This window comes from Necator americanus, chromosome III (genome assembly GCF_031761385.1).
Source record: "Necator americanus strain Aroian chromosome III, whole genome shotgun sequence".
Lineage (NCBI taxonomy): Eukaryota > Metazoa > Nematoda > Chromadorea > Rhabditida > Ancylostomatidae > Necator > Necator americanus.
The window spans coordinates 10,395,279-10,409,919 of record NC_087373.1 but is presented as its reverse complement, the minus strand read 5'-3'; the positions used below and the strand labels follow the sequence as shown (position 1 = coordinate 10,409,919).

The following is a 14,641-nucleotide window of genomic DNA, read 5'->3' as shown; positions in this document are numbered from 1 at the left end:
CCCTAGTGCTCACCAAGCGTTTCATCCCTTCAGGGTCGATAAATTGGTTCCAGACTTGTCTGGAAGGATAAAAATATTGACTTGACTCAGCGGCTAGCCACTGTAACTCCATGAACCTCAAACTTTCCTCAAGCTCAAGATTCTGAATTGAAGTGGTACATCCTAGGCGGATTGATTAACAGCAGAGACGTTATCCTTACTTTTTTTTTAGCTAATGTGTGCATGAATCCAGGAAGAAGAATGAGTTATGCAGCACGAGTTATGAGGATTTCCTCATTCGTATTCATCGATGTATAATCGAGATGGCTGTGTAATTATTAGGGTCCCAGAGAATTCGAATAACAAAACATCACCCTGTGCTGTCAAAACAGGATGTTTTTCGACGAGAAGCGGAAGAGGAGAAGTGAATTTGTCGAAAAAAATAGATAATGTTTTTCTAGGGAAAATTATTAACGCAATATTCCTCAGTTCACCAAATTTCTACCGAGAAATGTCGACGTGGCACTTCACACAAAGCTACGTTTCTTCATTATCGGATGGCTTTCTAAAGAACGTCAACGTGTTTTCAACTTCAAGAAAAGACTTTCAACAAGAAAAGGAATTATGCGACTAATTAAATGAGAAGAAAAAAAAGTAGAATATTTCCTTTAAAAGATAGAACGGGAAAAGAAAACTATATGAAATAATTTAGTGCGAATTTCCCAATGAGCAGTAAAAAAAGTGAGAGTAAAGCAATCTAGTTTCCGGATGAAAATATAATGACGTCATGCGTAAAGTTTGTTAGAAATTTTACAGGATTTTCTCAGGAAAAGGTTTCTACTGATTTTGTTCGAATAATTTGTCCAAATTCTTTGAATATGTAGTTTGAAAATGTAGAATTATTCTTCTGAAAGCGCAGAAACGATGGATGTAGAGGTAATAATAAGGAGATCTTTAAATGATGAATGTGGAAGTGATTATCATAAAACTCCTCATTTTGATTATATGTTATTATTATTGTTATGAAAATATTCATATTATATTATTGTTTTAATATTTATTATTATTATTATTATTACAATAAAAATCCAATGAATTTGAATCCAAAAAAATCCACTGATATTCAGGGTTAGTCTCACTTTTAATCGGAACAAAAGCTTACCATAATCCTTGAGAAAAAACTTGAAAAGTTACCTCAAAATACTTATATACTCAAAAGTTAGATAACTTCATATTTTTCGTTTTTATTGATTTTTCATCAATTTCTTGAGAGCTAAAAAAAATTACCTGAACAAGATCTGTCTCTCACAAAAAAAAAAACAGAAAAGAAGAGAAAAGAAAATGCACTCTTGAGAAGTCATTTTCTGAAAGAATGATGGAATTCAAAGAAAATAAAAGAAAACGCATTCGATTTGATGCAGGAACTCGCCTATGAGCATTATGGGAACCGAACACAATGAAATTTTCGTGGCGGTCATAAAAGTAACGATGGGCGAGACGCGCCTGCCTCTCTACGGACCGAGAACAACGGCGATCAGAATGAATCCACAATCCGATCCATATCGCATTGAAAAATAAATACCAACATCCATTCGTTCACGTAGCATCACTTGTGATGCCTGCAAATAAAAAAAAATTCCCTATATGAAAGTACAACTGTAACCGTGAAAATTGGAGAATGCGTCACAAAAGTGTAATATTTATTAGTCACGAAAAAAAAAGACGGAATTTTGCAAGAATATCGAATGCAGCACGAAATGGATTGTTTCACATGCAAAACTAAATTAGAAAATATAATAAAAGGACAGAAATAAATTCCCAAGGATAAATAGAGGGAAACTAGCGTGAAGAAATTCGGAAAGTTGAAAAATTACAGTAAGATTATAGTTTTGTTCATTTTAGAGAGAAAAGTTGAGGCGAAAAAATTAACAATACATCGGAAAACCCTGGACATCTCTAACTTATTGCTATGTAAACTACAAAATCTATTTTTCTTGAATAAATTCTCAATATTTAGCGATATTCTCATGTGAGAACTCCTATAAAAACTCCTGGATATGAATAATGGAAAAAAAATGAGTAATAAATAATGGTAAATATAAATTCACTGCAGAAAACCCAGGGCAACCTAAGGAAAAAGAAAAAAATAACCCATATATTTAATGAATTTATATTTGGCGCTAAATGTGTTCAATAGGTTCACCAGAATTTCCCATCGATTGATGCAGGGCAGAGAAGAGAGAGTATGTTTGTCAGGCAGAGGAAAAGGGTGCGCTGCGGCAAATGCGCTGCGTTCGCATGGTTGAAGACAAGGCAGCGACGGCAGCGTAGGTTTACTGTTCGCGAAAATCGACAAACACTGATTCACATTTCGCATAAGCAAGTGAGGAAATAAAAATGAAACAGTTAATTAGCTACTGTAAGATGAGGCAGATCCGTCGACTCTATAACTTAAGGAGGTTTTAAAAGTTTGCAGAACTATTTCATAGGATTTTGGCTGATGCTAGAGCGAGTTATTCGAGTAACAAAGGCACTGAAAATTCTACGGATGTGAAAGCAAAGGTTGGTGAGAAGTAATGCCAACCACAGGTGCGTTAGGGAGGAGCCGAACCCTTCTCAGGTGAAGGGGGTCTGGCTCATAGAGTGTCCCGTCGCCAACCGTCCAGGAGTGAAGGGGGTCCCTTTGCCAAACGTGCAGAAGTGGAGGTGGTCGGGGCAGTGGCTCCCACATACTATATCATGTGTGTGTATGATTGAGACATGATGAACAGAATGAGTGAAAGCTGAATTGGAGAGACATGGAATCTAAGAGGTACGAGGGATTTCCAACGCCCACGCACACTTATGTAGCTTAATCGGATTTGCTCAAGTTTTAAATGAATCGAGTTTAGAAATAGCATTATGGAATTAATCCCTGGATGAAAAAAAAGAAACAACAACTGAAAAATCCCTAAATTGACGGCTTCTTAAAATTTTCTTAAATTTTGATGAATTTCGAATAATTTCAAAGAAATGCTATAAGTAATAAATAAAATAAAATATTTAAAATAACATTGTTGAACCCAGTTTTTTCATCAACATTTTTTGCATACAGCAATTGGAATTTCACTAGGAATATTTTCCTTCTAAAAACGTCAGTATAATTGATCAGCTGTTAATTTTCAAAAAAAAAAAAAAAAAAAAAACTGATGGCATATTTTTGCAAGAAGTAGTAAGCATGATTTACAACGTGTTGAGTGATATAAATATCAGTGGTATGAAATAATACGAAAATAAACTACAACAACAACAAGAATAATCTTAATATTCAAGTAATGCACTAATAATATTATGGATTCTATAAAAGTGATAATATAGCACAAATTAAAAGCATAAAAAAAGAAAGAATAACACAGATGAAAGAAAAATAATAATAACAAAAGTAATAATAACAAAAACTCCAAAATTTAATTTTTAAAATTAAAAAGATGAATCATGAATAAAAGTCTCTCTCGTATCAATCCACATGGGATGCGCCAATGCGTTTTACTGCAAATCGTTAGAGTTTTTGGAACACGTGTTCGCCTATGCGATGACTTGCGGCGGCCCAAACGATGAGGAAGTCAGTGTTTTTATCCTCCCAGACCATTCTGGTACCAATTTATCGACTTCGGATGGATGAAGGGGATGGTTGGCGCTAAGGCGGTTTCGAACCATCGACCATCTGCCGTCCGTCCACAGCGGACCTCTTACCGAGTGCGCTACACTCGCTCAATTATGAATAGTAGAAAAAATTTCAGAGTAGTATTATTGATTAAGGTTTCTGTGATTACTATTTAATTATGTAGTATTACTTATTACTATACTATAGTACAATATTCTACATATATTACATCATATATTACTATTACTTATATTATATTATATTAAGGATAAAGGATAAAGTTTCTGGCGTTAATCAATCCGCTTGGGATGCGCCCCCACGTTCACTTCAATTCAGGATCGTGAGAGGTTTACGAACGTGTATCTGGCCTACACAATGACTTGCGGGGGCTAGCCGATGTGTCAAGTCAGTGCTTTTATCCTCCCAGACAAGTCTGGTGCCAATTTATCGACCCCGGAGGGATGAAAGGTTTGGTGAGCACTAGTGCGAATTCGAACCTCCGATCGATTGTGCAGTAAGCGGAACCTCTAACCGCTACACTACACCCGCCCCTATATTATATTACTATACATTATTATTATTACTAACTTACATTAATTATTACTATAAATTATTATTATTAACTATTTCTCATATATTATATACATCATATATTACTACATTATTACTATACTAGTTGTATATTCTACAATTATAGATCCTAGAAGAAATATTGAAGACGGTAGCAGTTCGGGCAGAACGAAAAAAAACGCCACGAGCGTCGTCACGATGCGAACGAGATTCTCGGCAGCTGATTCTCAGTCTCTTTAGCTCAATTCGTTTCCGCATTTCATTTTCAAAGCGTGTCAAGGTTTCCGGCGCCCGTAGTTCCTCGTAGCACATGAATTCAACGTGATCACCTCGTTGAACACTCCTAAATACTGATCGGAAAAAGGCGGAAAGACGTGCGTCCGCGTCGTAATAGCTGTACGTGTATGACTGACTGTGGATGTCTCTTCCTCATCATCATCCGGGGGACGGGGTGGTATTACAGATGAGAATGACTTAAACAACTGCTACACGTGCTCTTTAATTCACTCACAGACTCAACACTCACATCGCTGATGAGTGAAAATAAATAGAAAGTGCTCAAAGTGCTGTCGGACTGTTGAAAAACAACTCATCGCACCGTCCGAGTGCAATCCGCATGAAATCACGTCATTTCATGCCCTCCTTCTCTCAAATAAACGTTCACTCACAGTTGTGCGCGCTCGACTGTGAAATCGATGGGGAACTTCATCAGAGCGCGGACGCGTGCTCCGCGGAAATGCGAACGTGCATCTCGGCGAGCGCTTAGGACGAGCATAAAAAGACGACGGCGACGACGAGAGGAAATACGGAAGAAAATCCGTGACGGCGAACGATGCGCGGATCTCTTTTTTCTCTCGAAAAAAAAAGACAGGAAATAATTAGGAACATCGGCGACGAGGAGAAGACAGGAAGATACTCAGACGAAGAGCCGAGGGAGAGAGTTGCACACGTCTCAAAATGCAGGAATCGTGGAAATTTCCACCGTAGGGAAAATTTCTGTGTGCATCAAAAACGGAAGCGAAGGCTTCTACTTGTCCTGTTAGCCCTATGGATGACAGTCCGGAGCGACTCAAGGTTTAGATTTATTTTTTTAGATTTTGTCTATTCATTTTTTAGATTTTCATTCGTTTATTTTTTAGATTTTTAATTTTATTAGAATTATTGCATATTTATCAATTAAATTCCGATCAACCGCCGATTAAAGTCAGCACATCACGAAATTAACATGGCACGGAATTCCCAGAAAACAGGAAAAAGAGTTCTGTTTGTAGAGAAACAAGTATGTCCCCGCGCTCAATTACCTCTAGTCACCCTAAAAATTAGGGGAAGAAAAACTTCTAATTAGAATCCTTCAGAAATAAATCGCGCATTGATTTTTAGGATTTCCTAGAAAGCTTCGCTCTTTCAAGTACATTTCAAGTTCATCTATGAAAAAAAACCAATAAGTAAATAAACAAATATTAAATATAAAAATGAAGCATATCGAGGATCTTCATCTAATAAACGTAAACGTGACTCTGCTCATCTTCCCCTAATCGTCTACCCCTAATTTTTAGGAGAGACTAGGAGGAATTGAGTGGAGCCAACGCTTTTCTAGGGAATTCTGTACCAAAACAATTTCTTGAAACGTTCCCTTTCTAAGGAACGTAGTTAGCTGCTTTTTTTGCATTCAACAAAAATATTTCAAAATCAGTTTCCAAGGACTTTCTCAGAACGAATTCTAGAGCTCTAGAAATCCCTGGGAAAAAAATTCAGAACTTCATGTTGTAATTTCTCACAGTGTTTGTTAGCTGAACAGAATCGAAACATACATTCAAAGTCGTTCCCTTTGCGTTCATTCAAGCGAAAAAATCTGGGCGAAAAGAGTGGTAGGAGGAATTGAAACTGGAAAAATTCACAAATCTGTGGATCTACAGTACTCTCGAAATTAATTCAACAAAATTCTCATCACAAATGAATGATATGTATAGTATAAATTGCGTAGGAGGACGGAAAAAATTCTTTTTCTATTGCTGAGAAGATGTTTGAACAAATACCAATGAATAGAAAGGCAAATTGTGAGCTTATTTGAAATTAGAGGAGAAAATTATAAAGGACCACTAGGAACACGTCCACGTCACCACCGCCCACATCCCATAAGGTGGTTTTTCTGTCGTTTCTGCTACATAACCAGCGAGGTTTCGAGTTTTTACGGTGATTACGTAAAGCTCGACATATAACTTCATAAATTTCATAGAATGAATGAAAGAGTGCAAAATAAACCAATAAAGTATATTTTTCAAAACATTTAGTTTCTAATGAAAGTTTAGCAGCTGCAAGGTACACCCACGCACTCGTTTCAGGTCGACTACGGACTGGGGGAAGTTTGGTTAATGACGAAAATACATCCAACGTTCTTCGCCTTGTACAAATAGTTGTGAAAAAAAATCGTGTAAAAATGGTATAAGTCGTTGAAAAAAAAACATTTACATTAATTAATAATTAATGTAAATGTCTTTTTTTCAATGATTAATTAATAATTATAATTTTTAAAAATTAGATCTATAGAAGACTTAACATTAATTTGAATTTGGAATTTTTATTTAAAAAAATCACTAAAATTCATCCTGAATTTTCTGCCTTAAGGTGAAAGTAAAAGTAAAACTTAAGTTTTAAAGTTTAAAAATAAGTGACATTGTCAAGCACATTTATGACAACAGCATTGGTCATTTCGTAAGAGTGCAGACACTTTTGAAAAAGATTTAAAAAGTACAAATGTAGAATGTACTTCTGTAATCTTAGTATTCGTTACGGTTGCTCGAATCGAAACGGCGAAGCGCTTTGGTAGCCCCAGGAAATAGTGTCATCACTTCGCCGGCTGAGCCGTCGCTTAGTTTTTTTTTTTACAATCTCCAATCTATGTGGAAATAATGATGGATATTTCACATTAAAACAAACATAAAATATTATCTCCCAAAAACCAGAAACGCAGAAAAATTCTAAGCTCATTTCATTAAGAATTGAATTTGATTTAAAATTGAAAAAAAAAGAAATAAAAATTGAAGTTAACATTAAAATAAATAGATTAAATAAAAAATTGGAAATTAAATAATTACTAAAAAGTAGTTGACCGTTCTGACAACATTTCGACATAACGATTAGCCGCAAATTTGTCAACCAACTATTTTTTTCGTAATTTCCTAACTTTTAAAAGTTTTCTGTGTACTCAATGGGTTTATTACTATTCGTTACTATTACTATTTCCCTGTTCAAATATAGCTTGTGAACGTCGATTGGTGTCAGAAACGCAAAAACGTCTTCAGGAGGTTAGGAACAAAAAGAAATGGACTACAAGTTTGATTTCTGCTTGTGCATGGAGATCCAGGTTATGCCGGAAGAAGTCAGAGTTTTGAGTCTCATATAGATCAAAGTTAGCATTCGAGCTACCAGCTGATCCCATAATCAATGCAGTGTTCTATGCTTCCGTTCCCTTCAAAGTTAGGAGAGCGAGACTTTTCTAAATCTAGAATATCCTATTCATTTTCTTTTCTAAAACCTTCTTCCATTTTTTGCAGGCTTCTAATGGATTTCACTTCTATCAAAATTTTCTTTTTTTTCAAAAAAAATTTTAAAAAAATTCTATCAAAATTCACGTTCGTACTTCAAATAAATGAATAAATAAACACAAATACGTTTCCAGCAAAAAAAAAAATCGTATCATTTGTGAGAAATCGTTTCTGAGGTGAAGGAAATGACTTGTGATATGAATTTATGGATAACCTGGACTGCTGAAGAACGAAAGTTTTTCATAAATTTCCATTTTTTTCATATAAGTGCTGTCATCAAAATCTCTACTAGGACCACGCTAACCCGAAACGTTCAAGGTCTGCAAGAAACGTTGAGTCTACGGTAACAAGCATTCGTTTCATCCGATTTGCTGATATATTCGGATCCAAGATTGGTAAAGGATCGTCTTAACGAAGCCGGAAGTGCTGAACTGAAGGAAATAGAACAATGAATGGGCTAAAACTGAAGGAAATCCCTCAAAAATTATGTTAAGCAGGTCAAAGTCATCAGAAAAATTGAAGGAATAAAAATTTCAAAACAATCTAGCCCTACGACATTGTTACTTGCTCAAAAGTTCACGTTTTTTTTTTGAGGATATCCGCCAAGTTTCTCACCAAAATATCACTCAGGAACTTTGAATTGAATCTAAGGACATTGGAAAGGTAGGTAGCCAGAAAAAAAAAGAGAAATTCGAAGAAAAATCCCAGGAAGACGCGTGGCGGTGAAGGTGAAGGAACGATGATGGCTCAACCGTATCATTCACGGCTCAGCTTAGTTGGCACGAACGGACACGCACACACACCCGGACGCACGCACGCAATGGGGCCACGTTACCATGTCAACACGATTTCAATCAGCTCTGCCCGTAGATATCGGTTATTCGAGCGAAAAATAATAAGAAACCAACGGAGCCCGTATCCAATGAGATTGTTCCAGTTGGATAAACGCGCTCCGGCGGGAAAAACGGTGCCTGATTGTTCGGATACATTGCTATCCATGAAAAACTTCCGCCGCCGCTGCCGCCATGGGGAAAAAAGCATCACGCGGCGGGAATACGTCTCCACTTGTTTTAGGATTTCGACGACGATGTTTCTGCAACGAACGACTCGCGGTCTCGCGGCGAAGTGTAGTTGCACTTAGTTTGCGTCAGCACACTAACAAATAACAATAACACAAATAATACTGGATGAATAATAATAATAATAATAATAATAATAATAATAATAATAATAATAATAATAATAATAATAATAATAATAATAATAATAATAATAATAATAATAATAATAATAATAATAATAATAATAATAATAATAGGTACTAATAATAATATTAGATACTACTAGATATGAATAATAATATAACAGTATTGAATTGCACGATTGGAAAAATAATATGCCGATGGTCTCGATTCCATCCTATTTATCTATTTATTTATTTATTATATATTTATTTATTAATATTTTTATATTTTTATATATTTAATATTTATATTTATTCATCATACATTTATTACATTTATTTATTTATACTTATTTATTTACTTAATATATGTATTGGATGCGGGCTCAGGAATCAGAATTGTACCATAGAAGTACGAGAAATTGGACTGGATTCCTCAGGAGGAGAAAAACTTCACAATCAGAAAAATCACACCAGCCTACAACGTGCTGAATACATTAATAGAAAAGCAAATAAATCACTTACCAGTTACCAATTCGTGATTCCTAAGTAAAAATAAAGGTGGTCTCAAACAGATTCTTCGCCGGGCATGGATAAGTATGTCCCGAAGACCCGAAGAAGAAAACCATCGTACTACGTTGTAATTTGCCGGGCACGGCAGGGTGCGGCAGAAATAACTCCCCAAACAACAGTTATTTCAGAAAATCACAGAGGGACCCCCGAAAGTAGTAGTAGTATTTACCTGCTTTGGGCACCGCAAAATGATTTTTGCAGTTTCGTTAGGTAGTCAGATAAGAATCGAAGCTTGGTGGTGGAGGCTTCTTTTCAATCGACGATTCTGTAACTGGGAAGCAGCGGCGCGGTTCGGATTACCTGCTAACAGAGGAGTTCCGGGTCGGAATACAATTATGATTACGGTTTGTGGTGTAAGGGCAATAGGCATTAAAGAGAAATCCATCTGTTGGTCAAAAAAATTTGAGACCACCCAAAAACGTAGCATCTCCATGGCCACTGCGCGCTCGCCTGATTTAAAGGCATCACCCCACGAATCTGAGGTGATACGGATTTCGATACGGTTCCGTCCTTTTCTCTCTAATTTCCGTAAAAAAAAACGGCCCGGAAGATACGGCTTCGGGAGTTCTGGCGCACTATTTTCTACAAGGAGTTCGACTGGAGCGCGCCAGCCTTGCGCGGCGCCGCTTTTTCCGGGCCGTTTTCTACGGCGATTGGGAAGAAATGAACGGAATCATCCTTCTCTCAATAATCTACGATCCCGTACACGAATACTCTACCAGAAATCCGTACCACCTCAGATTCGTGGAGTAATGCCTTCAAGTCTGTGAGACCTTTTCTGTGAGGTTACTCCAAGATTGAAATTTTCAAACATCGCTCTCCATCCTTGAACCAAATAAAGAAGTCAATTCAGGAAGAATTTGAAGACGTTTCGCTCGACACGGTAGTGGGAGTGATGAAAAACTTCCAAAAATGGCTCGAAATGAGTAGCAATCGTCGAGGCCACCATTTCGACGAAATAATTTTCACAAATTGACGTGAAACACCTTTACAACTGCATTTAGAAAATAAAAAGTGTTCGCTGTTATCTCGTCCCATCTTTTTCTAACCTCTCTTTGAAAGCCGGAAGTTACTTCAGTCGTACCTTTAAGTTCAAAACAAAAAAAATTGACATTAGCTTTCGGTGATGGGATGGATTTGTAATGAATTTGTAGCGGAAGTGGTTTTTAGGCATTTCCGCAAAAAAAAGTGTCCTCGAAAATAATGAAGATGCTCCTTTGATGAGCGCAACTCTAAATTCATTCAAGGACGGTTCCATAGGAGGTTCAGTTCATATTATTTTCATCCGTAATTCTCAATTTATCAGCAAAACATCATTTTGAAAATAACCACAGCGTTATTCAGAAATGATAAATTCATCCATCCGTTCATCATTCATTCATTCACTCACTCATCCGAGGATGATGATCATGCCTTCTACTTGCAAAGAACCCATTAGGAATAGAATGAGAACGGCAGTTCATGGAGTTCATTTCCGTGAACAAGTGTCTATAGAAAAGAAATGAATTGAATCCCGTGAAGAATTTAATTTATTCCATTTTTTTTTGAAATTTCACACCATCTTTTGTCCCCCCCCCCCCCAAAAAAAAACGGATAAATAATTGCTTCACTCTAGAATATCTTATATTCATTCTTCACGATCCTTTCCAATTTTTCGTTTTTCTGGACTTTCAATGTCGCTCTTCGAAAATTCCCTCTTAGACTTTAATTTATGCACTTCACTTCTATAGGAATGGAATCTCAAAGAATCCAGAGAATTTCTAGGGAAGGCTAAGGACATTTGGAATTCAAAAGAAAAATTCAATCAAAATAATTTCAAATCTGAATTCCGAGAATTCCTAGAAGCGGGAGCAGAAATGAAGATGACATCATTCGTGGTATAAAAAAAAAGAAAAAGAAAAGAAAAGCTCAGTGACGTTTTATCAGTACCGTATTCTCATCTAAAGGAGATCAGAAATAACGATAAATTAGCAATTTCGTAAGAGAAAAAACTAATCGATAGGCTTAGAAATTTCCAGAAGAAAAAAGAATAAAAAATAGGGAAAAATCTGTGGTTAATGGCAGTGTTCGTATTGTAGCAGATAATTTGTGTTAGGTTTAAATAATTCTTAACAAAATTAAATTTGATCTACTAGAGACAGTAGAAATTGACGATGTTCGGATCCTTCCACGAAAAAATACGGTTGATGATGTAGATCACGAATATGAACGCGATGAAACTCGATTCCATTCGACTGTCCTGAAACACATCCACGGGAAACGGCCCCTTCGATGGAATTTACAGGAGATACCGATAGCAGCACATTGATTGTCCGCCGCTGATGCGGCACGTATGGTTGCGCTCGCGTACGTGATACGTTACTAGGTGTCTCGTGGGGGAATTTGATTCACATCGCTCCATCCCACGCCATCTTTCGGGATAATTAAAGAGGAATTGAGCGTGATCTCGCTCGTTTTCGTGATCTACGCCCTTAACCACTTCTTTCAATGCAGAGCTCTCAACATCGTTAATTTTTTGGTATGTTAGCTTTAAAAAATTCTTAAACGTTTTAAAGGTAAATTCGCAGCTATTCGTTAACATGATCCAAAATCCTTAGATGTAACTGTGAACGCATTGTACTAAAAAAAGGCTTTGTTGTCTAAGAATAAGGCAAAATTCCGTTCCTTCTTATCTATTCTTTATAGCACACCTATTGGTTTTCTCAAATAAATCAATAAATATCGTTATTCATGGTAGTGCTGTTTAGTTTCAGAAAGTAATTTCAACTACCCAACTTGTAGAAACGGCAAGAAAAGAAAGGAAAAATTACAAAAAGAATCTCAGAGCGCTCGGCGGCGGTCTCTCTGTTGTTTGTGATGTGAAACCAAAGGAAAGGACAGCAGTGGAGGCCGAATAATCAACACAGCAAGATAAAATTTCACCCAGTTCATCACATGAGTGTTTGGAAATGAAGAGAAAAAAAGAAGATATGAGAACGAGTTCCATTCGGATCATTCAGAGCAGATGCTGTCACTGAACGATAACAAATCTTTTCGATTTGATTTCTCTCTTGTCTTGAGTCCATAGAGATTAAAAAAAAATCCAGGAATTGAACAAGAAAAAACTTTTGATGACAGACAGTTGGAAATAAGGCGAGAGCTTCCATAAACGAAATATCAAATCCTTTATTTTGTGGATTTTCAGAGCAAGAAAAAAAAAAGTGACGTAAACGATGGGGAGCCGTCACGTGTGTGCGGTAAATGTGCTGTACTACGGCGACCGACGTCCGACGTCGACTAGGGTGCCCCTTATCACCGAACGTACATATATTTCCACTCTCGTTCTAACACACTCTTCGTCAACAACGCTACCTATCCGGATCGCCGTTCTGCGGCGCCTCCGCCGACGTTCGCCAATGAATCGCGCGGGCGCGCGCGCGCGATTGAAATGGCCTCGTCTCGTGAATATATTGTTCTTCTTGATCCGTTCCGTTTTGTATTCGTATCGTTACCGTCAAAACATTCACATCGGCGTCGAAAAGCAATAACATACATCGTTCATGTAGTATCCCTATTCGTACTGGATAGCTTTTTTTTTGCTTCGAGCACTTTTTTCGAATCTAAATTACATGGACAGGTGACAGGTTGTGGATGGAACGCTCACCTCTCTTCCACGTGCGGAGCTAATTGCTTTGAGTGTCGGGGACGAATTTGATCCAATTTATCCCTATAAATGAGAAGGCATTTAGGATTAAGGTTAGGAGTTTCCACCGCGACAGGAATTCCACCCATGTATCGGGATTTTTCCCGAGAAAATCTAGCTCGTAGCTAAATAGCTCCTTGACCTTGTCGTTTCGATTTCAATGAAAACGAAACGGCATGAGAACGAGGCTAACAAGTTATAAACAACATTTTCTTGTATTCATTTCGTTTGTGGAATTGATCCACTAATTCATCTACATCACATTCATGGAGCGGTTTGGCGTAATCGATAAGAGAATCTGCTGCGATTACACGATCGATGGATCGAAACCGCCGCAGAGCCAACCAGACCTTCCACATCGATTCGAGGTCAATAAATCAGTGCCAGACATGTATGAGTGGATAAAAACACATAGTCGATACATCGGTTGGTCCCCGCAAGTTGTCGTATAGGCTATAGACGCGCTCGCACACTTCGAACGATTCTGAACTGAAACGCGTAGGCGTAGGGAGATTGATCAACCCCGTGGACTTTATCCACTTTATCCTTTACGCAAATTTTAGCACTGAACATAACTCACACTGGGATTCAATGGAAGAAAATCTGACAAGTGCCGAAAACTGAACGCTTCCGATCGCTTAATATTTACTTTTTGTGCTCATGTAAAATTTGCTCTCTAAGGTCCCATTCTCTACCGTATCTGCTTCGATAAAAAGCTCTTGATCGCAAAAAAAAATACATGTAAATTTCCCGATGAATAATCAACTTTTACATATTTTAAACGGTTTTATCATTTCATTTCTATACACGGAATAAATCCAGGACTCTATAACTTCAAATGGTTTCTATGGATTTTTTGACAATAAATTATTTTCTAATACTTATGTATTTCTAGTCGAATGTGTTGAAATGGATCTGCATGATCTACACGTTCCAATAGAAAAAATTAGAGAGAAGACAGGGAGAAAGAATCAAAAGGGGAAAGAGAGAGGAAGAAAAAGTATGCAAATGTGTACTTGTCTGGCTGCCTGTCTGTTCCTGTCTGCTTCTTTGTTTGTGTTTTTTTTCGTCCGTCTGTTTTTCTGATTGTCTGTCTGTCTTTCTGTCTGTTTATCTATCTGTCTAGAAGAGCAATATCACGCATTACATCAGTCAAACGTCTGGCAGCGCTTAACAAAGTTATTTCTTATAACATCCAATGCCAAGGGACGAAAAATGTCCTTGCTTAAGTTTACGAAGTAGTTGATGCGGGAAATTTGCTTAAAGGCATCACCCCACGAATCTGTAGTGGTAGGGGTTTCAGGTGGGTTGAGCATATATGGGGTCGTAGATTATGAGAAAGGGGGTGATTCCGCCCATTTCTTCCTAATTGCCGTAAAAAACCAGGCCGGAAGATGCGGCGCGTGCACACGGCTGGCGCGCTCAAATAGAACTCGTTGTAGAAAGTGCGCCCCGGAACGCTCGAA

At 37.3% G+C, this 14,641-nt stretch overlaps 1 protein-coding gene across 1 annotated transcript; it reads right to left on the bottom strand.

Moving 5' to 3' along the window:
• Nucleotides 1-8,884: 8,884 nt before the first annotated feature.
• On the bottom strand, nucleotides 8,885-13,023 carry RB195_009183 (uncharacterized protein; the record flags this gene model as incomplete). The annotated part of the gene is made up of 2 exons (XM_064196051.1): nucleotides 8,885-9,058; nucleotides 12,985-13,023. 2 exons carry the CDS (start codon nucleotides 13,021-13,023, stop codon nucleotides 8,885-8,887), a joined length of 213 nt encoding a protein of 70 aa, XP_064047196.1.
• Nucleotides 13,024-14,641: the final 1,618 nt, after the last annotated feature.